Source organism: Cajanus cajan, chromosome 7 (assembly GCF_000230855.2).
Source record: "Cajanus cajan strain Asha chromosome 7, NIPB_CcT2T_4, whole genome shotgun sequence".
NCBI lineage: Eukaryota > Viridiplantae > Streptophyta > Magnoliopsida > Fabales > Fabaceae > Cajanus > Cajanus cajan.
In genome coordinates, this window is record NC_138523.1 from 7203000 (window position 1) to 7230066 (window position 27067).

General features: G+C 38.3%; 2 protein-coding genes across 12 annotated transcripts in view; one reads left to right on the forward strand and one right to left on the reverse strand.

Moving 5' to 3' along the window:
* LOC109805696 (ABC transporter G family member 24) overlaps window positions 1–27067 on the forward strand; it is a 48684-nt gene that overhangs the window by 13120 nt on the left and 8497 nt on the right. For 6 of the 10 annotated variants that reach the window (XR_014428125.1, XM_083060511.1, XM_083060510.1 and 3 more), the window contains 3 exons: window positions 1826–2122; window positions 3100–3591; window positions 11580–11728. Coding sequence is in view for 7 of the 10 variants with exons in the window: in XM_083060511.1 (XP_082916637.1) it covers window positions 1826–2122; window positions 3100–3591; window positions 11580–11728 (938 nt within the window). In the remaining 3 variants the exon portion in view is untranslated. The remainder of the gene's footprint in view (window positions 1–1825; window positions 2123–3099; window positions 3592–11579; window positions 11729–27067) is intronic. The other 4 variants (XR_014428123.1, XR_014428124.1, XM_083060514.1 and 1 more) reach the window with 2 other exon arrangements.
* Window positions 16256–17230, reverse strand: LOC145949709 (uncharacterized). 2 transcript variants are annotated; one of them, XM_083060518.1, is made up of 2 exons: window positions 16759–17230; window positions 16256–16474 (listed from the first exon to the last, which is right to left on the reverse strand). In XM_083060518.1, the coding sequence occupies exons 1-2, from the start codon at window positions 17213–17215 to the stop codon at window positions 16437–16439; spliced, it is 495 nt and encodes a 164-aa protein (XP_082916644.1). In that variant the 5' UTR covers window positions 17216–17230; the 3' UTR covers window positions 16256–16436. The 2 variants fall into 2 exon arrangements, with proteins under 2 accessions (XP_082916644.1, XP_082916643.1); XM_083060517.1 differs by having other exon boundaries at window positions 16630–17230.

Here is a 27067-nt window from a genome sequence, read left to right on the forward strand (position 1 = left end):
TTTGAGCTTCTTGCATTCTCTTTTCATGTTGCCTTTCTTGTAACAATAGTAACATTCTACATCTCTTCTTGTCCTCGACCTTCCTTTGAACTTATCTCTTGACTTGTCTATAGTGTTGAAATTTTTGTGGATGCTTCTTCCACGATACTTTGTGATAGGCGCCTTAGACTCTACTGGCATTCCTTGTTCCTTTCTTCTTGATTCTTCATTGAACATTATATCTTTTACTTTGTCTAATGTTAGAAAACCTTGTGACGCCAAGTTACTCAATGAAACCACATGTGTATCCCAATTGTCTGACAAAGAACTAAGTAGTAACAATGCTTGCAATTCATCATCAAGCACCATCTTCATATTGGTGAGTTGATTAACCATTCCTTGAAAATCACTCAAGTGTTCGGAAACACTTTAGGCCTCTCTATACTTGAGGTTCACCAATCACTAAATAGTAGAGGCTTTATTTTGGATCGTCTTTCTCTCGTACAATGTTTCTAGTTTCGTCCATAACGTGAACACAAATGTTTCTTATGCAACGTGATGAAAGAAACTTTGATCTATCCATTGCCGAATTTGTGCAATGGTTTTCCTGTTCACCAAATTCCAGTCATCATTAGACTTGGTGACTGGCTTCGTCCCTTTATTTTGCAAAGGCTAGTACAAATGGAGTAGTTTAAGAGGTTAACTTAATTATTGTTGCTGATGACGTCGAGGTTTACTCGTCCATTGTGAATAACACAAGTTAAACTGCGTAATAAACTAAGGCTCTAGATACCACTTGTTGGGAAAGATACCAAATATAATCACCTTATACAAGGCTAGCGGATAATTAATAATAACAAGATCAAACTTTTCCCATTCTTTGTGTAATCACAATGAGACAATATAATGAATAACTTTCATTATAATTAATAAGAATACAATAATAACAATAATAATAATAATCTCACAAAAGTTGTGGCTAAACATTCTTTCATATTTCACTCAAGGGTTCTCTCTCACGTAGAAGTGAGATTAAATTTCTCTCACAAACGCTCTACGTTTTTGTTTCTCAAAAACGATGATATGTAAATAACGTAAAACATACGCTTTTATAACAAAATTTGATAACTATAAGAGAGGCTTAAAGTGAATGAGAGTTTTTCTCCTTTTCCTTTCCATTGAGTTTCTATAAAATCTCTTGTTCTCTCTTTTCTTATTTTTATGATTTATCTCTCCTTCTTCTTCTCTCCCACTAAAGAGGAAAACCCATTAGTATAAAGTATAAACATAAGAGACAGAAACAGTTTATATAGAAATGCTGAGAAAATGTGTGTATTACCACCATACATGTAATCCTCTATTTATAATGAATAAGGATACAAAATAAGGAAATGTAGAAACAAAAGAACAAGTAATAATTAGTAGAATCCCTAATTTTCGCTATGCAAGTTTCCTATTACAAAGGAATCATATGAAATCAATTCTATCTTAAATTCTTAATGATTCATTATATTAGGTGGAAAAATGGAGAAATTAAAGAGTACTATTGAATAGGGGAAAAATATGGGGTTTCTTGGTAACCATTTGCCAACCTTTCTCAAAGCATAGGTGGCACTATGATTATAATTTATTTGAGCATATATTGTGTAAATGAAATGCTTAAGTTCTTTCATTAAATAGCCTTTTAAGTTTTCTATTCATATCTATATTTAGATAGTCTAGCAAGAATCAGCACTTTTAAACTTGTCATCTTAGATGCTTGCATACATATTATTGTTTGTGGTATCTTTTGTTAATTAGAGTATTTGGTAATAAATTTAATTTTTCTTAATTCTTATTGTGAAAGGCTACCTGCTGACTTGCCAAAACCAGACAAAGTTCTGATTGTTGAAAGAGTTATTGAATTCTTGGGACTTCATCCTGTACGGAATTCTTTGGTTGGAACTGTAGAAAAGCGAGGGATCTCTGGAGGCCAAAGAAAGCGTGTAAATGTTGGATTGGAAATGGTCATAGAACCTTCACTCATGATCTTGGATGAACCCACATCAGGGTTGGACAGTGCATCATCTCAACTCCTTCTTAGAGCACTAAGACGTGAAGCTCTTGAAGGAGTGAACATTTGCATGGTGGTTCACCAACCCAGGTGACTTTTAATTCCACGTCTTCTGCATCATGGGGATACAGCTATATTATGATTATATTATTTTTCAGTTGATTTTATATTTTCTAATATGAAAGCAGGGAATAATTTTCAGCAGATAGTAGCTGCACATTAAAAATACTATGCCTTTTTATTCTTAACATGTTTCCTGAGGAAATAAATTTCATTCAACTGATCTAATCATCACTTTGGTTCAGAAAGTTGAGAGCCAGGATAGCCCAAAAAATCAAAACAATATTTAAGGGTTTATAATTTGGGTTTATAAAGTGGGGAAATTCAGGACTTATTATCAGAATATTTGGTTTTGTCTGAAAGCAATAGGATGATGATGGTCAAAGACCAACTTGGCTGCTGGAAGGATTTTGGATAATATGAGGGCTTAGGCTAGATCTAAACAATGTCTGTTAAAATATTCTAGGAAAGAAAATCAGGAAAATTGGAGAGTGTAGAGAGGAAATTGTAGGGGACTCAGATAATATAAATGAAAAATGGAGGGAACAAAGAGAGAGGATAAGAACTAAGAAACACCATGGGAATTGGTGTGTTGTGTGGTATAATTAGGAGATATTGGTATTTTATTTTATTTTTTTATTTCAATACATGAAGATAAACACTTGCAGCAGCGAGAGATGTGACACATTGTAGGAATCTTTCATGTAGGTGAGAATTGAATGCTTGTTTTGTCTTTGTGTTCTCTTTTCACTTTGAATGTTCTATATGTGAACACACTACTAGACACCACTGATATTAGGCCAGGAGAGGAGATACATACCTTTGTTTTTGTTCTTTTTGTGTGATTCTGATCCAGTTTCTGTTACATATCTCTGCATCTCTGCATGGGCATTATTATAGAGAAACCATTATGATGACTAATCTCATATTCCGTGCTTCAATTTGGGCTTATGAACAATATGATTGCTTTTCCTTTGATTAATTAATGATTTAACCTTTTGCTGTAGCTATGCTTTGTTTAAGATGTTTGATGACTTGATACTCCTGGCAAAAGGTGGTCTTACTGTATATCATGGATCAGTCAAGAAAGTTGAAGAGTACTTTGCAGACCTTGGTATAAATATCCCAAAGCACATAAATCCTCCAGATTACTTTATTGACATTTTGGAGGGCATAGAAGTACCTAGTGGAAGTTCAGGAGTCAGTTATAAAGAGCTTCCGATTAGATGGATGCTTCATAATGGATACCCTGTACCTCTTGATATGCGGCAGAATGCACCTCAATTTGATACATATGTAGCTGCAAACCCAGCTAAAGAAACAGATCTTGATGGATCTGGCCATGAAGAAAGAAGCTTTGTTGGAGAATTATGGCACGATGCAAGAAATGATATGGAACTTAGGAGGGAGAAAATAAGAGTCAATTTTTTAAAATCAAAGGATTTATCTGACCGTAAAACACCTGGTATATTCAAGCAATACAAGTACTTCCTTATACGGTAAACCATCTAGTCACTTCAATTATTTGTTAACTTGAGTGTTTAAGTTTTCAGACGACTCATTAAGATCTTCACATATCTTGCTGAAAATATTTTCTCTTTTAAAAAAATGTAGCATGGATAGTGGCAGTGGATTTTGTTAATGCTGGAGATTGGACTATATTATTTGAATTTTCATTGTTCAAGAAATAAACTAAGAGAGAGAGAATAACATCTGATCTTATTACTGAATATTGGGAAAAACCCAAGTCCCACATCGACTAGAGATTAGGCAATTGAATAGTATATAAGTGGAAAGCAACCCTCACCTTACAAGCCGGTTTTGTAGGGTTGAGTTAGGCTTAATCCACTATATAGGCATGAGGGGGTGTATTGGGAAAAACCCAAGTCCCGCCAATCCTAGATCATTAAAAAGGGCTACCCACCATTTATCCACGTACCAAGTCCAATAGTGCTGGACGTGAGGGGTGTATTGGGAAAAATCCAACTCCCACATCGACTAGAGATTAGGTAATTGAATAGTATATAAGTGGAAAGCAACTCTCACCTTACAAGCCGGTTTTGTAGGGTTGAGTTAGGCTTAATCCACTATTCTAACACTGAACATAGCAGGCAATACAAAAGGTACACTCCTCTGTACATAAACCCTATTTATAGTAGAGGAGTGAGTCCAATAGAGTTTGTTATAACTGATATGTAGTCAGTTATAATGAGAAACAGAAGGCTAGAACCAAAAGCAAAAATACAAATAAAACAGAGAAACCGTAGTCTCTTAGAATAGCTAACATAAAAACAAGTGAGTAAAATTTGAGAAATAGTATTCTCTTTCACACCCGCAAGCTCAATGGGGGTGAGTTGAAGAAAACTGAAGCTCAGAGACATTAAGCAAGGTCGGTAGCTGTAGAAACTTAGCTGAGGCTAATGGTTTGGGAGAATATCTGCCCACTGGTCTTCAGCAGAAACATGAACAACAGAAAGCTATTTGGCAACTTTTTTGCAAACGAAGAGGACAGGTAGTTTCTTTAGCAAGGTCTGAACCCAAAGAATTTCAGATGTAGCTTGAGTTAGACTGCGGTATTCTACTACAGCTGTGCTGCTAGCAGCTACAGTTTGCTTATAAGACCATCAGGAGATGATGTTGGGTCCAAGATAAACACTTGCACCTCAAGTGGATATTATGTCTGGATCAGACACCCAATCAACTTCACAAAAGCATGAAGAGACAAAGTTTTTACTGGTTTTGTTGAGTGAAAGGACAGGCCAAAATTAATTGTACCTTTTAAATAGAGAATAATTTGCTTAACAGCTACCCAATGACTGTTAAGAGGACAAGTCATATACTAACAAACCTTATTGACAACACAACTTAACTCCAGTCTAATAATGGTGATGTACTGGAGAGCTCTAATCACAGAATGATAAAAAGTGGGGTATGGAGCAAAGTTAGTGACTTCTTTGAAGAGTTTACTGTTGCTGATCCTGGGCATGGAGATGGGTTTTGATTCTAGCAAGGAAGCCTTGTTGAGAAAATCATGAATGTACTTGCTCTTGGAAAGAAAAAGTGTATCATTATTTTTTTTCGGACTTCAATACCCAGAAAGTAATTCGGCTGGCAAAAATCTTCTAGAGCAAAGTTTAAATTTAACTGATGAGTGAGCTATTTTAAAAGAGAGGAAGAGTTGTTTGTGATGATAATATCATCAATGTAAACAAGTAAATAAACCACTTGAGAATTTACTGAGTAGACAAATAAGGAGGGGTCACGTTTAGTGGAAACAAAACCAAGCTGATGCAGGGTGGTCCTCAATCTATCAAACCAGGCTTGGGGAGCCTGTTTGAGACCGTAAATTGCTTTGTTAAGCTTGCAAACTAGGGATTTGTCTTTAACTTCAAACCCAGGTGGTTATGTCATGAAGATTTCCTCTTCCAGGAGCCCATGCAAGAAGGCATTGTTGACATCCAATTGCTGTAAACACCAATCGTGAGTCAATGCCAATGTAAGAATGACTCGTACAGTGACTGGTTTGATTACAGGGGAGAATGTCTCTGTAAAATCAAACCCATATTATTGGTTGAACCCCTTGGCAACTAGCCTCACCTTGTATTTGTTTAGAGAACCATCAACATTCTCTTTCACACAAAAAACCCATTTGCAGCAAATGGGTGTTCTACCATGTGGAAGAGTTATTAGAGACCATCTATCATTTTGTTGAAGGGCATTGAACTCATCTTGCATGGTGCAACCCAATTTGAGTTTTGAAGGGATTGTTTCACTGTTTTTGGTTCAAAATGAGTGAGTATGAGTGATGGATGGATGTGGTGCATAACAACACCAGAATTGGATTTGGTTTGCATGGGATGCACATTGAGATGTTGAGGAATTGGACTTGATGAATGATCATTGCTGGTGGGTGCCATGGGAGAAACATTTGGTGGAGAGTTAGATGGTTGACTTGGGGTTTGGGAATTATTTGGTGATGATGTAATAATAGAACTATTCGTTGGAGGAAAGGTGGATAAAGGAACAACATATTATGGTGTAACAAGGGGTACATTTGTTGAAGTTAATGTTGGGTTTTGGACTACCTTCCTATGTGGAGAATAAACCCAAATTGTATAAGCCCATCATGTTTCACTTAACCAAGTGGAGAGGGGTCAGACTAGGGGAGAGAGTGACTCAATTTGAGAGAAAAAACAGCAACAAAATAAAGCGAGAAGAGAAGAAAGTTACAAGTTGCATATCCACTAGGAAATGTTTGTTGAATTGCAACTGGAGATTCATTCGCCGTTGATTCAGATTGATTTTTGGAAAGCAAGTTTGTATGGTGTGGCATTTCATATTCAATGGTTGGATTGTTGAAAGAAAGTTTGGAGTGGGAGAAAAACATCTCGCAATAGCAACTTTGTTTTGGGGCTTTTCATCTTCTTATTTCTCAATTATAAGCAATTGTGTTCAGTTTTACTTTGACTGATTGTAACACTATTTGGTGCATTCTTTGGAGACTCTTGTACCCTTTGTTGATCATAATGGAGTTTTTCTTTAGTCTAGATGACTCAAGGTTTTTAACCTTACATTGTGGGGTTTTCAACGTTAAAAATATTTGCCTCTCTTATGCGTTTGAGTTATCTATTTATGCTCTATTTTGTTGGTGCTCCTTATAGATTTTGGCAAGTAGGGAGATTTAATTTCTATTGTATTATTTCTCTTTTTCATTGTTGTTATTGTGTTGAGCTTTTCCCATCAGAGCTCTTTGGTTAAGGGGGCTGTTTGACTTGCTTGAATGATGGACGCATATATGAAGATGATCTTTTTGAATGGAGCAAATTATCACCTGTGGAAGGACAAGATGAAAGACTTGCTATTTATGAAGAATTTTCATCTTCCTGTCTTTGCTTCTAATAAGTCAGAATCCAAGTATGATGAAGAATGGGATTTTGCGCATCAACAAGTGTGTGGATTTATCAGGCAACTTGTTGATGATAATGTCTATAATTTTATTGCAATGGAGACACATGCGAGAACTGTATGGGATAAGCTTTGATCCTTGTATGCTTCTAAATCAGGGACTAATATATTGTACTTGTTTAAGAATTTTGTGGAGTTGAAATACAAAGAGGGGGACTCCCATTATAGATCACTTAAGTGAATTTCAAGAGCGCTTTGATCAACTATCTGAAGTGATATAAAATTTGATGAAGATTTATTGAGACTGTTCCTATTAAATTCTCTACCTGATTCATAAGAGAAATTATAGGTTTCCATGATTAGAGCTTCTCCTAATGGTGATATTTTTTTGAAAATGGCAAAGAGTAGTGCACTTATTGAAGAGATGAAAAGGAAGACACAAGGTACTTCATCTCATTTATATGTGCTTGTTACTAAGAACAAGGGGAAAAGTCAGAAGAAAGAACATAAGGGTGTTAGAGACAAAAGTAGGAGCAAGTCCAAGATTCGATATAAAAATGTCGAGTGTCACTTTTGTCACAAAAAAGGACATACACAAGGGAATTGTTTTTTGTTGAAAGAGAATAAAGACAAGAAGGGTAAGTAGAGAGAGAGAGATCATGATGATAGTGATTGTGTTACTATTGCTACTAGTGATGATTTTCTTCTTCTCTGTGATCTTGATGCAATTAATCTTATATATATGATGAGAGCATGTGGATAATAGATAATGGTGCTACACTGCTTGTTACAGCTTACAACCAAGAAGAAGTTCTTCACATCTTATACTCGTAATGATTTTGGAATATTGAAGATGGGTAATGATGACATGTCCAAGGTGATTGGTGTTAGTGATGTTTTCTTGCAAATCAACATGGGGATGCAGTTGTTGCTTAAAGGAGTTAAGCATGCTTCAAATGTCTGTTTTAATTTGATTTTTCCTCTAGTGCTTGATGATGGTGGTTATGATAACCCACTTTGGTTCTGGAAAGCGGAAGCTCACCAAAGGTATCTTGATTGTGGCTAAAGGTGAGAAAAATTCTAAACTTTACTGGAAAAAAGCTTTGGTTGTTAAAGATAGTGTGAATTTTGTGTATATGGAAGCATCTTTGTGGCACCAAAGGCTTGGTCATATAAGTGAGAAAGGAATGAATTGTTTAGCCAAAAAGGATGTGCTTCAAGGATTGAAGAATGCAAAGTTGGATAAATGTTCTCATTGCATGGTTGGTAAATAGACTAAAGTATCATTCAAGAAACATCCACCTTCTAGGAAATTTGAGTTGTTTGAATTGGTGCATTCAGATGTTTGTGGTCCTTTGAAGGTAAAGTCTTTTGACGGTGCATTTTATTTTGTTACTTTTTATTGATGATTGTTTTAGGAAACTATGGGTCTACGCTTTGAATACAAAAGACCAAGTGTTAGAGAAGTTCAAAGAGTTTTATGTCTTGGTTGAGAGGTAATCACGTGGGAAGCTAAAATGCATTCATACTAACAATGGTGGTGAGTATTGTAAACCGTTTGATGTCTACTATAGGCAATATGGTATTGCACAAGAGAATAATCCTCTTAAAACTCCTCAACTGAATGGTTTATTGAAGATGATGACTAAAACATTGATTGAGAGAGTGAAATGTATGTTCTCTAAGGCTAAGTTACCCAAGCATTTTTAGGGTGAAGCATTATACACGGCGGTGCATGTTATCAATCTTAGTCTTGCTCTTTCTTTGAACAGTGACATGCCAAATAAAATTTGGTTTGGAAAAAATGTCAAGTATGATCACTTGGGAGTTTTCAGTTGCAAGCATGGTTGTCAATCTCTAGTGATAACTCGTAAACTCTTATGAGTTTACGAGATTAGGACAACCTACCTGTATAATTCGGAGGTAAACTCGTTTTTGAGTAATCTCGGAGTAATCTCGGTAATCTCGGAGTAATCTCGGTAATCTCGTGAGATCACGTCCAAGTTTAAGAGATCACTTTTTTTTTTCATTTACACAAAACGTGCGTTTTGTGTTAGGATTTAGGAGCTCTCATTTAGTCTCTGAACGCATCTCCTTCTCCGTGTCGCCTCCTCTGTGCTCCTCCTCTCCTCCCCACGCGCCTCCTCTCCCCGCGAGCTTGCTCTCCCCGCGCGCCTCCTCTCCCTCGTGCGCCTCCTCTCGTCCGCCCACCTCTGTTGTTCTTCTCCTCCGCGCGCCTTCATGTTCTTCTCCTCCGCGCGAACCAACTCTTGATGTCTTAGTTTTTTATTTGTCTATTTTTAAGAACTTGTGTTTTGTCATTTGTGTGAACTTTTGTTAAGAACTTGTGTTTAGAACATTTATTATTAATGTAATTTACTATTTTACTCTTTAATATAAAGTTAAAATGTTCAATTATTATGTTATTTTTAATTATTTATTTATTTATTTTTTATTGAGTAATCTCTTACGAGTTTACGAGACGAGTTTACGGAGCCTCCACGAGATTACGTAAACTCTCGAGATTGACAACCTTGGTTGCAAGGCCTTTGTACATGTTCCAAAGGATGGAGATTCAAGTTAGATGCAAAGACAAGACAATGTATCTTCATTGGTTACGGTTAGGATGAATTTGGTTACAGATTCTATGATTCTGTTGAGCAGAAGATTATTAGAAGTCGTGATGTTAAGTTCATGAAAGATTAAACCATTGAAGACATTGATAAAGTGGAGAAGTCTACACCCAAGGGAGATAGTGGCGTAACTAATGCCGATCCAATTTAGTTGCCAATTCATAATGTGGATATTGATGTTCAGAATGGTGAACAACTCGACTATGTTGGTGAGCAACGATTTGGAGATGAGGTAGATGTTCCTATTGATGATGTTGATGAAGAGGAACATGAGATATCATAGGATGAAAGTCTTGGTGATACACCTGAGCCACCACTAACCCAACTCAAGAGATTTACTTGGCAGAGACAACTGTTTATAAGGTACTCTTCTGATGAGTATGTGATCTTGATAGGTGGGGGAGAACCTGAGTGCTTTGGAGAGGTCGTGGAAAGTGAAGACAAGCAAAAGTGGTTGGACGCTATGAAGGATGATATGAAATCCTTGCATGATAATCACACTTTTGATTTGGTGAAATTGTCTAAGGTTAAGAGGGCTTGGGATGACACATGGATCTATAGAGTGAAACATTAGAGTAACTCTATGTCTCTGAGGTATAAAGTCAGATTAGTGGTGAAAGACTTTAGTCAAAGATAAGGTGTTAATTTTAATGAGATCTTCTCACCTGTGGTGAAAATGACATCCATTAAAATTATGTTGAGTTTGGTTACTACTCTTGATTTGGAAGTAGAGCAATGGATGTGAAGACTGTTTTCCTTCATTGTGATTTGGAGGAAGAGATCTACATGAAGCAACATGATGGTTTTCTTGTTAAAGGCAAGGAAGACTGTGTAGGTTGAGAAAAAACTTATACGGTTTGAAGTAAGCTCTGAGGCAGTGGTATGAGAAGTTTGAGTTTTTTATGTGTGAGCAAAGCTACAAGAAGACTACTTCTGACCATTGTGATTTTGTTAAAAAAAAAATTTGATGATGAATTCATAATCCTGTTATTGTATGTTGATGACATGCTTATTGCTGGGAAAGATGTTTCCAAAATTGACAAATTGAAGAAGCAATTGGACAAGTCATTTGCCATGAAGGATATGAGAGTTGCTAAACATGATAGGTTCGATTTGTTGTCGCCATAGAAGGAAATTGTCTTATGTAAGTTTCTCTATAAGTGAATGAGAAAAGGTGAATGGTGTTGATAGAGGAATTGATGCAGTCGAAGAGGAGTGCAACAGGGTTGGCAGTGCAACTGAAGCATCTACCATGAAAGGAAATGCAAGAAAGAAAATCCCTACGTTCTAGGCCCTTGATACCATGTTCAAGAAATAAATAGAGAGATAGAGAATACCATTTGATCTTATTAATGAATATAGCAGGCAATACAAAAGGTACACTCCTTTGTACAAGAACCTTATTTATAGTAGAGGAGTGAGTCCAATAGAGTTTGTTATAAGTGATATGTTGTTAGTTATAACAAGATAAACAAAAGCAAAAACGAAAATACAAAGAAAACAGAGAAATAGTATTCTCTTAAAATAGCAAACAGAAAACAAGTGAATAAAATTTGAGAAATGGTATTCTCTTACATTCATGGTCTAAATTTTTGTGTTAGTTTAAGGGAGGCCTTAAGAACTGAAAGGAAATGTACAAAGTAAAAATTTTCTTCCGAGTATATGATTGTCATAGCCTTGCTCCACTCCTTTCTTGTATTTTGGGAAACCAAAATGGAATTTAATAGAGTTGCTATAAAGGAAAATTATAGTGGAATTTTCTCTCCAAATTAAGCTACATGATAGCTTGCTAAATTTCACCGTCTTTTTTGTATTGTAGTTCACTAAGTACCATTTTCTATTGATTAGAGAGTAGCAACTAACCTTTTAATAATGTCTTCTCAATTTGGTGTCAGCACTTTCTTTTGTTAGTTGGTGGGACCCCTACTTAATGCCGATGTTGTTTTCAGGGTTGGAAAACAGCGATTACGAGAATCTAAGATCCAAGCTATAGATTATTTAATATTATTACTTGCTGGAGCCTGCTTAGGATCACTTACTAAAGCAAGTGATCATAACTTTGGTGCAGCTGGATACACCTATACGGTGATTGCTGTATGTAAGTTAATTGACTTCTAATACTAGTCTAGAATGCTTTTCTCATTATATCATTTTTCTTTTCTATTGTATGTTATGAATTTATGTTGGAATTTAGTTTGTGATAATGCGCAAATTTTATTGTTTTCTCTATAATAATATCCCAATAATTTTGAGGGTGAGCCTTGGGGGAGATAAACTTTTTATTTGGCAAAACTTAGTTGAGATTATTATACTTCTTCTAATCAATTCAATAGTAAGTTTTATAAAGGAGAATAATGTTCATAAAATTACTACAACTTTCATGACAAGGGTCTTTCAAAAATGGATTAAGGTGGTTGGAAGTATTTTTCTAGATGATATAATCAATGTTAAGCTTAGAGATGTTAAATTAGATGATGCTCGTCTACTTGAAGGAGATCTAACAAAGAAGTGTGAATGATAATTTAGTTGAAAGCTTAAAGTGATGAAGAAAAATTTCAAGGAGTGTTGGCAGTTGAGATTTTTTATTGTAATAATTAAATATTTTAAAGTCTCTTGAGTTTTCTAGTTTGCTTGTAAGTTTGGTTTAAGACTGCTTATGTCAGTAAAAGGAAACTGTAGCTGCATGAAAATAATGTTTGCTTGTTAGCTTAGTCATAATTTGCTTTTAGTTTGACCTACTTAGGAGTTAGTTAGTTTTAGTATTTAAGTGCTTTCAATAATTATAAGGTGAGGTGAGGGTTGTCCCCCGTTTATATACTCTTTAATTATTTTATTTCTAGTTGATGTGTGACTTGAGCTTTTTCCAATACAACCTATTATATTTTTTTAGTCATACACCTCTCTTTATGTTTTGTTTACAACAGAAGCTAATAGAACTGCAAGACTTTTAGTAGAAACAATACCAAGCTTGAAAAGCCTTTAGGATGAACTTAAGAGAAATTATACACAAGTTCTGAAAATTGCTTTGGTGAGTAATCAACAATAATAGTGTTACATAAAATTATCATGACTACAATCTTTCCAATAATCCATTAACTCATGATTCCCGATGTCATTTTGATTGATGTCACTATTTCCATCACAAATAGTTAATAAAATTTATAATCAAATTACATAGATTTCAAACTACTCATAATAACTCAACTTCATTGGAATTAGACATAAGACAAAAAAAGAGTATATAAGTGATGTCAAGAATCTTTTGCTCGTTGCTTGCTCTCATTACATTCTGTTCTATAAGATTACTAGCTGATTATTTGGAAATTAAGGTTGATAAGGTTGATTCCTAAATTTATACAATTATATGGAAAGAATAATAATTGTTAATATTGTTTATAATATTCAAATCATATAATAGAAAACAAAATAATGACAGATTCATTGTTTAACATCCCTCTCACATTGATGTGGTTGATCAAGAAGCACCAATTTGCTAAGTAGAAATTGATGGTGAGGTTGAGGAACAACTTTGGTAAAAATATCCGCGAGTTGAAGTTGTGAAGTTACATAAGGAAGAGTGATAACATAAGCATCAAGAGCTTCATGAATGTAGTGTCAGTCCACCTCAATATGTTTGGTGCGTTCATGAAACACCGAATTTGCAGCAATTTAAATGGTACTAGAGTTGTCAGCACAGAGGGGTGTTGCAGTGGTTTGAGGAATTCTAAGTTCTTCCAACAAACCATGAAGCCAAATAATCTTAGAACATGTCATAGACATAACTCGATATTCCAAACCCAGTAAATGACTTTTAAACTTGGAATTGCTTTCTACTCTTCCATGAAATTAGAGTAGAACCAAGGAACATACACCAACCTGTCAGAAAAGTTGGCCTTTGATGCCTATCTCATTCCCTTCTTCTCAATAAATAGTACAAAGATGTTTTCAATTATTTATGATAGAATAAATCTAATTCCTAATTTGTAGGAAGTCTAATTATATGTAATAAATAAATTGATTGCTATTCCTAAAATACATAATATATAATAGGAAACAGTAATCGTAATTGATTCCCTCATTAATATCCCCCCTCAAATTGATGCGGCTGATCAAGAAGCATCAATTTGTGAACTAGAAATTGATGTCGTGGACGAGGAACAACCTTGGTAAATATGTCTGCAAGCTGAAGTTGAGAGGTGACATGAGGAAGGGAGATAACATGATTGTCCAAAGCTTCTCGAATAGAATGGCAATCCACTTCAATGTGCTTAGTGCGCTCATGAAAGACTGAATTGGTAGCAATTTGAATGGCACTAGTGTTGTCAGCATGGAGAGGTGTTGCATCTGTTTGAGGGAATCCAAGCTCAGCCAAAAGACCACGAAGCCAAATAATCTCAGAACAAGCTGTTGACATAGCCCGATACTCAGATTCGGTGGAGGACTTAGAGACACGAGACTGCTTTTTACTTTTCCAGGAAATCAATGCAGGCCCAAGGAACATACAATAACCAGTGACGGATCTCCGAGTATCAGGACAACCAGCCCAATCAGCATCACTATATCCCACCAAGGTAGTTGGGCAATTGTTGGGAAAGAAAAGACCACGCATAGAGGTACCTTTCAGATAGCGTATAATGCGACGAACAGCAGCTAAATGATGATGACGTGGAGTGTGCATAAATTGACTCACCTGTTGGACTGCAAAAGCAATGTCAGGGCGGGTAATCGTCAAATAATTAAGACTACCTACCAACTGTCGATATAGTAAAGCATCCGATAGAAGATCACCCTCATCACAATGATATTTAACATTAATCTCAAGAGGAGTATCCACCGGTGTTGTAGAGTGGAGACCGGCGAGAGAAATCAAGTCTTCAACATATTTATGTTGATGGAGAAAGAGACCTGTAGAGTCCATGGAAACCTCGAGACCTAAGAAATAACGAAGAGGACCGAGGTCTTTCATATGAAAAGAAGCCTTGAGCTGCTCTTTAAGATGCTGGATGGATGTATGATCAGAACCCGTAATTACCATATCATCAACATAAATGAGAAGAAGAACAATACCAGTTGTCGTATGGTGAATGAATAAAGAAGAATCATATTGACTTTGAACAAAGGAGAATCCAAGAAGAGTGGATCGAAACTTCTCAAACCATGCCCTAGGTGCTTGTCGTAGGCCGTATAAAGAGCGTTTTAGCTTGCACACGTTAGGGGAAGGAGAAAACAAGCCCTGAGGTGGAGTCATGTAAATATCCTCTATGAGGTCACCATGAAGGAAGGCATTCTTCACATCCATTTGATGAAGTGGCCATCTTTGAGAGGCAGCAAGACATAGAATTGTGCGGATGGAAGTCATTTTTGCCACTGGGGCAAATGTCTCGTCATAATCCACCCCATATTGTTGTTTGTTACCCAAGGCGACCAATCGAGCCTTATAACGATTAAGAGTGCCATCAGAATTCAACTTCACAGAATACACCCATTTGCAGCCGATAGGCTTAACACCAGGTGGGCGAGGAATAATGTCCCATGTGAAATTCTCCTCTAAGGCTTGAAGCTCCTCTTGCATTGCTTTCACCCAACGAGCATCTTTAACTGCTTGTGAATAACATGTAGGAATAGATATACCAGATAAAGTAGCAGTAAGAGAAATAGCCCCAAAGCCATACCTATCTGGGGGACGAATAATGCGTCGGGATCTACGTTCTGCTAACGAAGCAGGTTCAGGTGGCGAATCAGCATCACGAAGGGGCGGGGTAGGCTGTTGCCGAACATAAACATAACCTGGTTTAAAGCGTTCTATAGGACGAGAACCACTAGAAAAATTTGGAAGGGAAACAAAGCCATTAGAAGTAATAGGAGACTGAAAAAAATATTGATGATCAAAGAAAACCACATTCCGAGATATGAGTAAGCGAGAAGCAGTGGCATCATAACACACAAATCCTTTGTGAGTAGAACTATAACCAAGAAAAACACATTGGACAGATTGAGCCCCAAGTTTATGACGATCAAGAGGTGGTAAGTGGACAAAACAAACACAACCAAAAGGATGGAGATTATGGTAATCAGGATGAACCTTAAATAGATGAAAGTAAGGGGAATCAAGCCCAAGAACCTGAGATGGAAGACGGTTGATCAAAAAAACAGCCGTGGATAAGGCTTCAACCCAAAATTTAGGTGGAACAGAGCCATCAAGAAGTAGGGACCGAGTGACATCAAGCAAATGGCGATTCTTACGTTCTGCAATGCCATTTTGTTGAGGTGTATAGGGACAAGAGCTGAGAGATAATCCCATGTTGTTGAAGGTACTTTTGAAATTGATGAGAAAGATACTCCCCGCCAAGGTCTTAATCTTGGTGTGAAATTGGGTCTCAACATAAGCTAAAAAGGTCTTAAACATGGTGAAAACCTCAGCTTTGGATCTAAGAAAGTAAACCCAAGTATATCGACTATAGTCATCAATAAACGTCACAAAATATTTGTATTGAGCATGAGATAAAACAGGAGACACACCCCAAACATCACTATGAATAATATCAAAGCATTTATCAGCACGATGAGCAGAAGAGGGAAAAGGTAGAGTTTTGCTTTTGGCAAGTTTACACACAGAACAAGGAAGTGACGAAGAAGAAATAATATTTTTATTGCCTATCAAACCAGATTTTATTAAATGCGACAAAACAATAGAGTTTGGGTGTCCCAATTTTTTATGCCAAGTCACAAATGTGTTTGGAACATTATTACAAACAAAGGATGAAAAACTAGGAGAAGTAAATTGAAGCGGAAACAATCTCCCCACCTTAGGCCCCTTCGCGATCACTGTCTTCGACACCTGATCCTGCACCAAGCAACCAGCCCGAGAAAAATGAACATCACAATTAGTATCCACCAATTGACCAACTGAGATTAAATTGGACGATAAACCAGGAGACACAAGTACATTTCGAAAGAAAGAATTAATGTCTCCAACAGCAGCTATAGAAAGAGTATTACCGTCCGCAATTTGAATTTTTTCGGTGCCATTGTAAGAGTGAACATTGTGCAAATGTTTAGGAGATCCAGTCATATGATTAGAAGCCCCAGAATCAACAAACCAAGGGGAAGAAGTGGCAGTAGACTTACCCGTGATGCCTAATGCAGAAAGAGCAGATAGTACCACTTGTTGCACCATATCCGTAGTCAAAACACTATTGTCGGAGGGTGTAGGAACAGAAGAGGGACATGTTGAACCAGCCGTGGCAGTAAAGGCTTTCAAGGGACGTTTTGCTGGTCTTGTGGGGCACTCAGTGATAATATGACCACGCTGTTTGCAGTAGTTGCAAAATTTTTTAGTGCAATTTCGAGCAATATGACCGAACTGTTTGCAGGAGAAACATTGGATCTGCCGCATGTCACGACTTTTGCTTTGACCTTGAGCAGAATAGGCGATCGTATTATCAGAAATATCAGACATGGAGCCTTGGGTAAGTAGGCGTTGTTCCTCCCTAAGTAATTCACCAACGCAAACTTCTAGAGAAGGAACCGGATGGCGGTTCAACAGTGCAGCACGGGCAGCTTCATATTCTGGGCGAAGTTTCATGAGAAATTGGTCACGTTTACTAATCTCGTAAACAGCTTGAATGGCAGGTAGTGATTCGGTAGGAACCTTAGAATGTAAGATGGCTGAATGCTCTGCCCATAAATTAAGAAAACCAGAGTAATAGTCCTGAATGGACATATCACCCTGTTTATAATTTGCAATGTCAAGCTCTAGCTGAAAGCGTTTTGCAGCATTATCTTGATTGTAAAGTTGCTTCAAGTAATCCCACATGGCTTTGGCAGTCGAAAACGAACGCAGATTATTAACCAATTGAGGCTCAATGGAACCAAGAATCCAAGAAATAACTTGTGCATCCTTGGTCTCCCAAGCTGTCAAAGCAGCGTTGTCTGTGGGGACAGTAGAGGACCCGTCAATGTGACCCCACATCCCCTTCCCTTTCACGAACATCTTGAACTGAAACTCCCAGGCAGCATAATTTTTGCCGCTGAAACGGATACAGAAATTCTCCATAGCCATGAAGACACGAACAAGAACGGGAGAAAACAAAAGTGAACCTCGAACCAGAAGCACGAACAAGAAGTGAAACACGAACGAGAAGCACGAGCCCTAAACGACTGAGAGAAGCACGGACTGAGACACAAACCAGAGGCACGAGCCCTAAACGGACTGAGAGATAATTACAGGCTAGAAAACCAGGCTCTGATACCATGTCAGAAAAGTTGGCCTTTGATGCCTATCTCATTCCCTTCTTCTCAATAAATAGTACAAAGATGTTTTCAATTATTTATGATAGAATAAATCTAATTCCTAATTTGTAGGAAGTCTAATTATATGTAATAAATAAATTGATTGCTATTCCTAAAATACATAATATATAATAGGAAACAGTAATCGTAATTGATTCCCTCATTAACACAACCAATGATAGACCTTCGAGTATTAGGACAACCGACCCAATCCACATCACTATAAGCAAGTAAGGTAAGAGATTTGCTAGCTGAAAAAAATAAACCTCGTTGAGAAGTACCTTTCAATTACTTAATGATGCAACATACAACAACCACTTGAAGATGACGAGGATCGTATGAATTGACTGACTTGATGGACTGTAAAGAAAATATAAGGATGTGTAATGGTCAAAAAATTAAGACTACCCACTAATTTACGATATGACAAAGGATCAGGCAAACGATCACCCTCATCATAGTGATATTTAACATTAACCTTGAGAAGAGTATTAATAGGAACAATAGATTAGAGACTAGCCAAGGAAATTAAATCATCAATATACTTGTGATTGAGAAATATACCTTGGGTGGTAGGATGGACCTCAAGACCCAAAAAATAATGAAGACGACCAAGATCCTTCATATGGAAGGAGGCTTACAGTTGTTTCAATTGATGTATAGATGCTTGATTGGACCCTATAATAACCATGTCACCGACATCAATGAGGAGGATAACGATGCTAGCTATTGTGTGATATATGAATAAAAAGAAGTCATAAGTAAAAGAAAATTCAAGAAAAGTAGATTGAAACTTTTCAAACTATGCTTGAGGAGCTTGGTGTAATCTGATGAGACCCCAAACTCAAAGAAGAAAATAGCACTAAATGAAAAGGAATATGGGATTGAATTATATTAATATCAGAAAAGGAAATACAGAAGAAGTGTGATCTCCTTCTGCCCAGAGCGATGCTCCTAATAGAGTAACCCTCAAGGTTTTCTCTACCCTCTCACAAAAGCAAATGATTACAACATACCTCCCTCTCTCCAACTCGTGCTATTAAATAACCGAAAAGATCTCATTTTCTCTCTCTTCTAACTACCCTGCCTCTGTGTTCTAATGTTTATTGTACTCCTCCTCTCTTCTTCCTACATGTATAGACCTTCCATTCCTTGGGAGCCCTATTGTCATAATGGGCCAAGATGTCAAGAGGCCCACGAACATCTTGGACTCTATCAATACCCCCTTCTTGAAGAACAGTCTTGTCCTCGAGACTGAGCTCAGGAAACTGACTACGAATAGCTATCTCATCTTCCCATGTAGCTTCCTCAGCTGTCTTCCCTTTCCACTGCACCAGCCATTGATTCACTTTGTCTCCTCCCTTCATTAAACTGCGAGAAGCTATAGGAGAAATTGAATTTAGAAGTGAATATTATTGGAAAAACTAAAAATGCACATTGTGCTGTACAGTTACATATATAGATAATTACAACAAAGAGAATAACAAAACCTAGAACAGAAAACTAACTGAATACAACAACTAATAAAAGTATTTATTATTTATTCTCTAATACACCCCCCACAAGCTCAAGGAGGATGAAACCCATCTACATTGAGCTTGGAACGGAGAAATAAAAATCTTCTTGGTGATAGAGCCTTTGTCAGAATGTCTGCATATTGATGTTGAGCAGGTATATGCGAAACAACCAGAGTTTTACTTAGCACCTTTTCTCGAACAAAAAAGATGTCTAGTTCCATATGTTTGGATCTTGAGTGCAGGACAAGATTGTGAGATAAAGCAACTGTACTCTGATTGTCATAGAGCACTGTAGGAGTATTTATTTTGACTTTTAATTCCTTTAGGAGAGATTGAATCCACAAAACCTCTGTGAAAGCTTGAGCTAAAGCTTTGTATTTTGCTTCAGTACTTGACCTGGCAACGAGCAGCTGCTTCTTGGACCACCAAGACACTAGATTAGGACCGAGATAGATACAGGCTACTGAAGTAGATCTTCGATCATTAGGATCAGCTGCCCAATCAGCATCAGTAAAGGCAGTAAAATTAAAAAAGGTAGTAGAAGTGGCAGGGGTGAAGAGTAACCCATGTCCAATAGTGCCTTTAAGATACCTAAGTATCCTTTTAACAGCTTTCCAATGTTCCTCCATTGGAGAACACATAAACTGACTCACTTTATTGACACTAAAAGCAACCTCTGGCCGAGTGATTGTAGCATATTGCAAGGCACCAACAACAGATCTATATAAGGTTGGATCATCAAACAATGTACCCTCCTTAGCAAGTTGTTGACCTCCAACCATAGGAGTAGATATGCCTTTAAAGTCTTCCATTTTAACTCTAGTAAGAAGATCAGTGATGTATTTGTCTTGAGATAAAAATAGCCTTCCTTGAGAAAGAAATTTAACTTCAATACCCAAGAAATAATCCAAGGTACCAAGATCTTTAAGAGAAAAATTCTTATGGAGCTGATCAATTAATTTTTCCAATAAGGAAGGAGAATTGCCAGTAAGAATAATATCATCCACATAGACAAGCATGTAAACAGTGACTGTTGAATCAAATAAGATGAATAGACTAGGATCACATTTGCTTTTACTGAACTCAAGCATGAGTAGAACAAAGGTTAATCTTTCAAACCAAGCACGAGGGGCCTGTTTCAGACCATAAAGGGCTTTTTGCAATCTGCAAACCAGATGTTTAGTACCAGGTTTAACAAAACCAGGCGGTTGAGACATATAAATGTCCTCCTCAAGCATTCCATTAAGGAATGCATTATTAATATCCAGCTGTCGAATAGGCCAGTTATAGGAAACAGCAAGAATCATGGTTTCAAGTTCAGCAGGAGAAAGAACATCATCACGACTAACAAAGGCAGTGATTGTGGAGATGAGTAAGTCATATTCAGGTGGAAGGCCTCCAATGATACATTCAGCGTGTTCTCTGGTGGAACAGGACTTCCAATGGAAGCTGGAATCTCAACGATAGTATTGATGCGAAGCAAATATTCAAAGCAAGTCCTTGTGCCCTTCTTTATAGCGCGAAGTTCCAGATGAAGTTGTGTAGCCTTGATTTTGGTAAGAGAGTGAAAGTGTTGAAAAACCATATCCCATATCTGATATGAATGGTGGCAAGACACGACGCGCGCTTGAATCGAATATGAAAGTGTGGTCAGAAGCCAGGAGAACAGAAGTGAGTCCTTGCGATCCCATGTAGTGTACTCAGGATTCACAGAATTTTCATCACGATCCTCACTGGTGAGATACTTCATCGGAATCTTTGGATTGGCAACAAAACGCTCAAGATCATGAGCATGAATGACAACAGTGACCTGTTGCTGCCAGGTCATGAAGTTTTTCTCATCAAGTTTGCAGGTAACAGTTTGAGAGAAAGTGTTATTGATACTAGCAAAAGCTTGAGTGGAGGTTGCAGAAGTGGAAGCCATTGAAATTGATTTCAAGAATCAAAAGAAAAGATGGAGAAAACAACACTTGAACAGGGGAACACAAGTTGAAGAACCGCACTCGAAGAAAACACACCGAACACGACGACGAGAGAATCGCTTCAGCGGAAGAAGACAACGACAAACACACGACGCAGTGACGAGAGAAACAACGACGAAAACAACAACAAAAGGTTCGTCGAGAGAACGCGACGGCAAGAAACAACGATCCGTCAAGAAATAGCAACGACAAAGAGGCGCGACGCGACAACGAAAGAAACAATAACGAGACAAGACAACAGTAAGAGAAAAAACGCTTCGTCGAGAGGAGGTGACAACACGAAGGCGCAATACGGAGGCGCAACACGGCGGCATGAGAAAATGACGGCAAGAAGAGCGCAAGAGAAACGCGAATGGGTCCAAGATCGCACCGAACTCACGATGATACCATATAGGAGAAATTGAATTTAGAAGTGAATATTATTGGAAAAATTAAAAATGCACATTGTGTTGTACAGTTACGTATATAGAGAATTACAACAAAGAGAATAACAAGACCTAAAACAGAAAACTAACTGAGTACAACAACTAATAAAAGTATTTATTATTTATTCTCTAGTAGAAGCCAGCACCAATTCAGGTTGCATTAACTCTGCACGATCATCTTCTAATCCCATTGGGAGCTCACTCTCAGCCTTATAATTCCCAATAGCCTTCTTCAATAAGGACACATGAAATACCATATATATTTTAGATTCTGGAGGTAATTTCAGATGGTAAGCCACTTCCCCAATCCTTTCAACTACTTCAAAAGGTCCATAATATCTAGCACTCAACTTAGGACTTATTCTTGCAACCACAGAGTGTTGTCTGTGCTGCTTCAGCTTGAGAAAAACCATGTCACCTTGTTCAGAACTCCTCTCTATTCGGTGTTTATTCGCCTGCCTCTTCATCCTCTCCTGTGCTCTAACCAAATGTGCTTTCAATTATCTAAAAGCTTCATCACGGTCTTGTAATTCTCTTAGGACAGCTTCTACTCTTACTTCTCGTTGCACACTTTTTATTATCATGGGTGGTGGACGTCCATATACTGCCTCAAACGGAGTGGTTCCTGTGGTTACGTGAAACGTCGTATTGTACCAATACTCTGCCCAAGGCAACCGTTGACTCCATCCTTTGGGCTGGTCAGTGATATAACACCGTAAGTAGATTTCTAAACAACGATTGACGACTTCAATTTGTCCATCTGACTGGGGATGGTACGTCGTACTCATCCTTAGAGTGGTACCTTGCATCCTAAAAAATTCTTTCCAAAATAAACTCATAAACAAGGGATCCCTATCACTTACCACCAAATTGGGAATTCTGTGCAACCTGACAACTTCCTTCACAAACACTTCCACAATTGTCCTAGCTGTGTAGGGATGCTTGAGGGGAATAAAGTGACTATACTTAGACAACCTGTATAGCTTCATACCCCTTGGATCGGGGTAATCCTGTGATAAAGTCAAGGGTAACATCTTCCCAAATATGATTCGGCACTGGTAATGGCTGCAGCAAACCTCCAGGAGTAGTAGTCAAGTATTTCTGCCTCTGACACACATCACATCCTTGCACAAATTTACAGATGTCTTCTTTCATCCCTTGCCAATATAAATTTGCTGTCATCCTTCTATAGGTCCTATAGAAACCCGAGTGTCCCCCTATTGGAGTTTCATGAAATTCCTTTAACAATTTAGGAATCCACACAGATCTTCTCGAAATCACCACCCTGCCTTTGAATAATAATACCCCATGGTCATATGTAAAATCAGGGTATGTCTTCCTCCTGTGCTTCAAATCATCAATAACTTTTTTCCATTATTGGGAAAAACCCAAGTCCCGCCAATCCTAGATCATTAAAAAGGGCCACCCACCATTTATCCACGTACCAAGCCCAATAGTGCTGGACGTGAGGGGGTGTATTGGGAAAAACCCAAGTCCCACATCGACTAGAGATTAGGCAATTGAATAGTATATAAGTAGAAAACAATCCTCACCTTATAAGCCGGTTTTGTAGGGTTGAGTTAGGCTTAATCCACTATTCTAACATCCATTTATCCTCTGCATGAGTCTCAGCTATTAGCTCTTTGTAATCCAGCCAAATGGGTTGATATGACATTGCCCTTAACTCCACTTCTCCCATACTACGAGAGAGAGCATCAGCTCCTTTGTTTTCCACCCCTGGTTTATACATTATATCAAAATTGTAACCAAGTAACTTTGCTAACCAGTTTTGTTGGCTTCCCGTAGTCACCCTCTGTTGCATTAGCTGTCTAAGACTCTTCTGATCAGAATACACCTTGAATTTCCTCCCAAGGAGGTATGGACGCCAGTGCTGAATTGCCAATGCCACAGCCATGAGTTCCTTCTCATAAGCAGACTTTGTCAAATTTTTCTCCCCCAGTGCCTTGCTGAAATAAGCCACAGGTCTGCGCTCTTGCATTGGAATTGCTCCTATCCCCATTCTCGATGCATCGCATTCTAATTCAAACTCTTTCTCAAAATTAGGCAGCACCAGAACAGGTGCAGTGGTGACCTTCTTCTTTAATTCATCAAAAGCTCTTTGTGCTTGCTCATTCCATCCGAACCCATCTTTTTTTGTTAAATCAGTGAGAGGTCTTGCTACCTTCCCATAATCCCTTATGAATTTACGATAGTACTCCGTGAGACCAAGAAATCCTCTCACTCCTCTCACATTTCTCGGTACAGGCCATTCCATCACACTCCTAACCTTATCAGGGTCTACGGACACTCCTTGAGCTGAGATAATGACCCAGATATTCAATTTTGCTTTGGCCAAAGTTACATTTTTCTTTATTCGCAAAAAGTTCGTGTTGTTTCAGAATTTCCAGTACTGATCCTAATTGATTCAGATGTTCTTCCCACCCTTTACTGTAGACAAGGATGTCGTAAAAAAAAACCAGCACTCATTTTTGTAACTTCTCACGAAACACTTCATTCATTAGAGCTTGAAAAGTGGAGGGTGCGTTCATGAGTTCGAAGGGCATCACGAGGTATTCATAATGGCCCTCATGAGTCCTAAACGCTGTTTTGGGAATATCCTCTCTCCTCATGCGAACTTGATGATATCCTGATTTCAAATCCAGCTTAGAGAAGAAGCTGGCTCCATGCAATTCATCCGGAAGCTCTTCAATTACGGGTATTGGGAATTTATCTAGAATGGTGGCTTTGTTAGGTGCCCTATAATTCACACACATACGCCATTGATTTTTCTTCTTCTTGACCAAAATCACAGGACTGGAATATTCACTCTGGCTGTGTCTGATGTGCCCATTAGTCAACAATTCTCTCACTTGATGTTCGATTTCATTTTTCTGGTGGTAAGGATAACGATACAGTCTAACATTAATTGGTTCCTGACCCGCTTTGAGAATGATGGCATGCTCCTTAGCTCGTATCGGGGGTAAGCCCTTTGGTTCTACAAAAACATCTCTAAACCTTTTTAAAACCTCATTCAATGCCTCTTGTTGCTCTTGTTTCAGTTCTACTCCTCCTATTTGTTCATCCTTCGGAATTGTTTCACTAAGGGACGCCAACAATGGTTCTCCTCGCAGCGCACCCTCAAGCACCTTGGTCCCATGTGGAGTCACAATTTTCATCCTCTGTTTATTCCAATCCACAACCATTTCACCTAAAGATACCAGCCAAGACATGCCCAGAATCATGTCAATATCCCCTAATTCAAACAAAAATGCATCCACAGTAAATTCCCCAACAGTTGTTTCCACCCTCAAACCACGGCACACTCCTGAAGTTTCTGATTTATGACCATCTCCCATCAAAATCTTCATTCTCTTGGTAGATTCCTGCGACCAGCCCATTACATCTACTAATTTCTTTGAAATAAAATTGTGGGTGGCCCCACTATCCACCAAGACGAATAGCGGTATTCCTCGCACCTGACCGCGTAATTTCATTGTGTTCAACGGATGATTCCTTTCCTTTTCCAGCCTGTGCAAGCATATAGAACTGCATTCGCCTTCAGATTCTGATTTGTCTTCTTCTTTCAGCTGTTCGACTTTATTGTCATCCCTTTCGTACTCGACTTGCAATTCGTCATCCACCAAAATGAGTCGTAGCTGCTTTACTGGACATTGGTGTAATGGGCCATAAGGCCCACCACATTTGTAGCATAACCCACGTTGCCTCCTATCTAGCAAGTCCTGGTATGCTAGGTGTTTAGTGCCTCTATCCCTTTGCCCAATTTTATTTCTACCCACTCCTTCTAAACGTGAGTTTGGGCCTGGCCCATTGGTATCTCCCCCAGTACCAACATTCCGTGGACCAACCCGACCCGAAACGCTTGTTTGGGTTCTATAACCCAAATGGGATCCTCCTCCTCCACGTGTGTTATTTCTTCCCTGCCATCTGTTGCTACGATTTGCCAACTCCATCTCGACAGCTCTTGCCGTATTCATCATTCGTCCCCTTGTCAAAGGATTTGCCACATGCAGACTCTGCAAACGTGACCTTATATCATCCTGTAATCCATGAATGAAGTATGCGAAATACTGCTCGTCATGTAATTTAAGGATTTGAGCTACCAGAGATTCGAATTTCTGGATATACTCATCAACGCTTCCATTTTGACGTATAGCAGTGAGTTGTTTGAACACACTTCCTTCTCCCAATCCTCCATAACGATCCAGTAGCTCCCGTTTCAAATCTTCCCATGACAGGTCTCCTTGGTCGTTCAACAGTGCGTTGAAAAAATGTATGGTTCCTCCCTCCATACATAGTTGGGCTAAGCTAACTTTCACCACCTCGCTAGTTTCTTGAACTCGAAAGTATATTTCCGCCCTCGTGATCCACCCGACTGGGTCTTCTCCATTGAACATAGGGAGTTCAATCTTTTTCACTGATTGACGAAACTTCTCCAATGCTTCCCCTTCAAGTATCCTCGGTCGACCTCCTGAACCTTGGTGTTGACCAACCGAACCTTCACCTTCTTCCTGGAAGTGAACCTTCTCAAGGCTTCGAGACATCATCTCCATCATCTTTGTTTGTTGTTCTGATTGTTTTCGTAATAACTCCATGGTAGACTGGTGCTGCGTAGCTTGTTTGCAGAGTTCTTCTATCGCCGTCACTACCCAACCTAGCTCACCCTCTACATTTCCCAATCGCGCCTCCATTGTCGCTGATTCTCCTTTTCCTCCTCTTCTCTTGGGTGGCATTCACCGTTCAAGAGAATATCCGGCAGGTCGGACCAAATTGATGAGACCCCAAACTCAAAGAAGAAAATAGCACTAAATAAAAAGGAATACGGGACTGAATTATATTAATATTAGAAAAGGTTTTCTCTACCCTCTCACAAAAGAAAATGATTACTGCATACCTCCCTCTCTCCAACTCGTGCTACTAAATAACCAAAAAGATCTCATTTTCTCTCTCTTCTAACTACCCTGCCTATGTGTTCTAATGTTTATTCTGCTCCTCCTCTCTTCTTCCTACGTGTATAGACCTTCCATTCCTTGGGAGCCCTATTGTCATAATGGACCAAGCTGTCAAGAGGCCCACGAACATCTTGGATTCTATCATAATCCATATAGAGAACGTTTTAATTTGCACACGCAAATTGAAGAGGAAAATAGACCCTTTTGGGGGGGGGGGGGGGTTGTTCATATAGATATCTTTTGCAAGGTCA

Coding starts and splice junctions, on each gene's coding strand:
- LOC145949709 (XM_083060517.1), bottom strand. CDS start 17,215: ATGAAACTTCGCCCAGAATATGAAGCTGCCCGTGCTGCACTGTTGAAC. Junction 16,475..16,629: donor AAAAATTCAAATTGCGGACG/GTAATACTCTTT, acceptor TGCTTGGTGCAG/GATCAGGTGTCGAAGACAGT.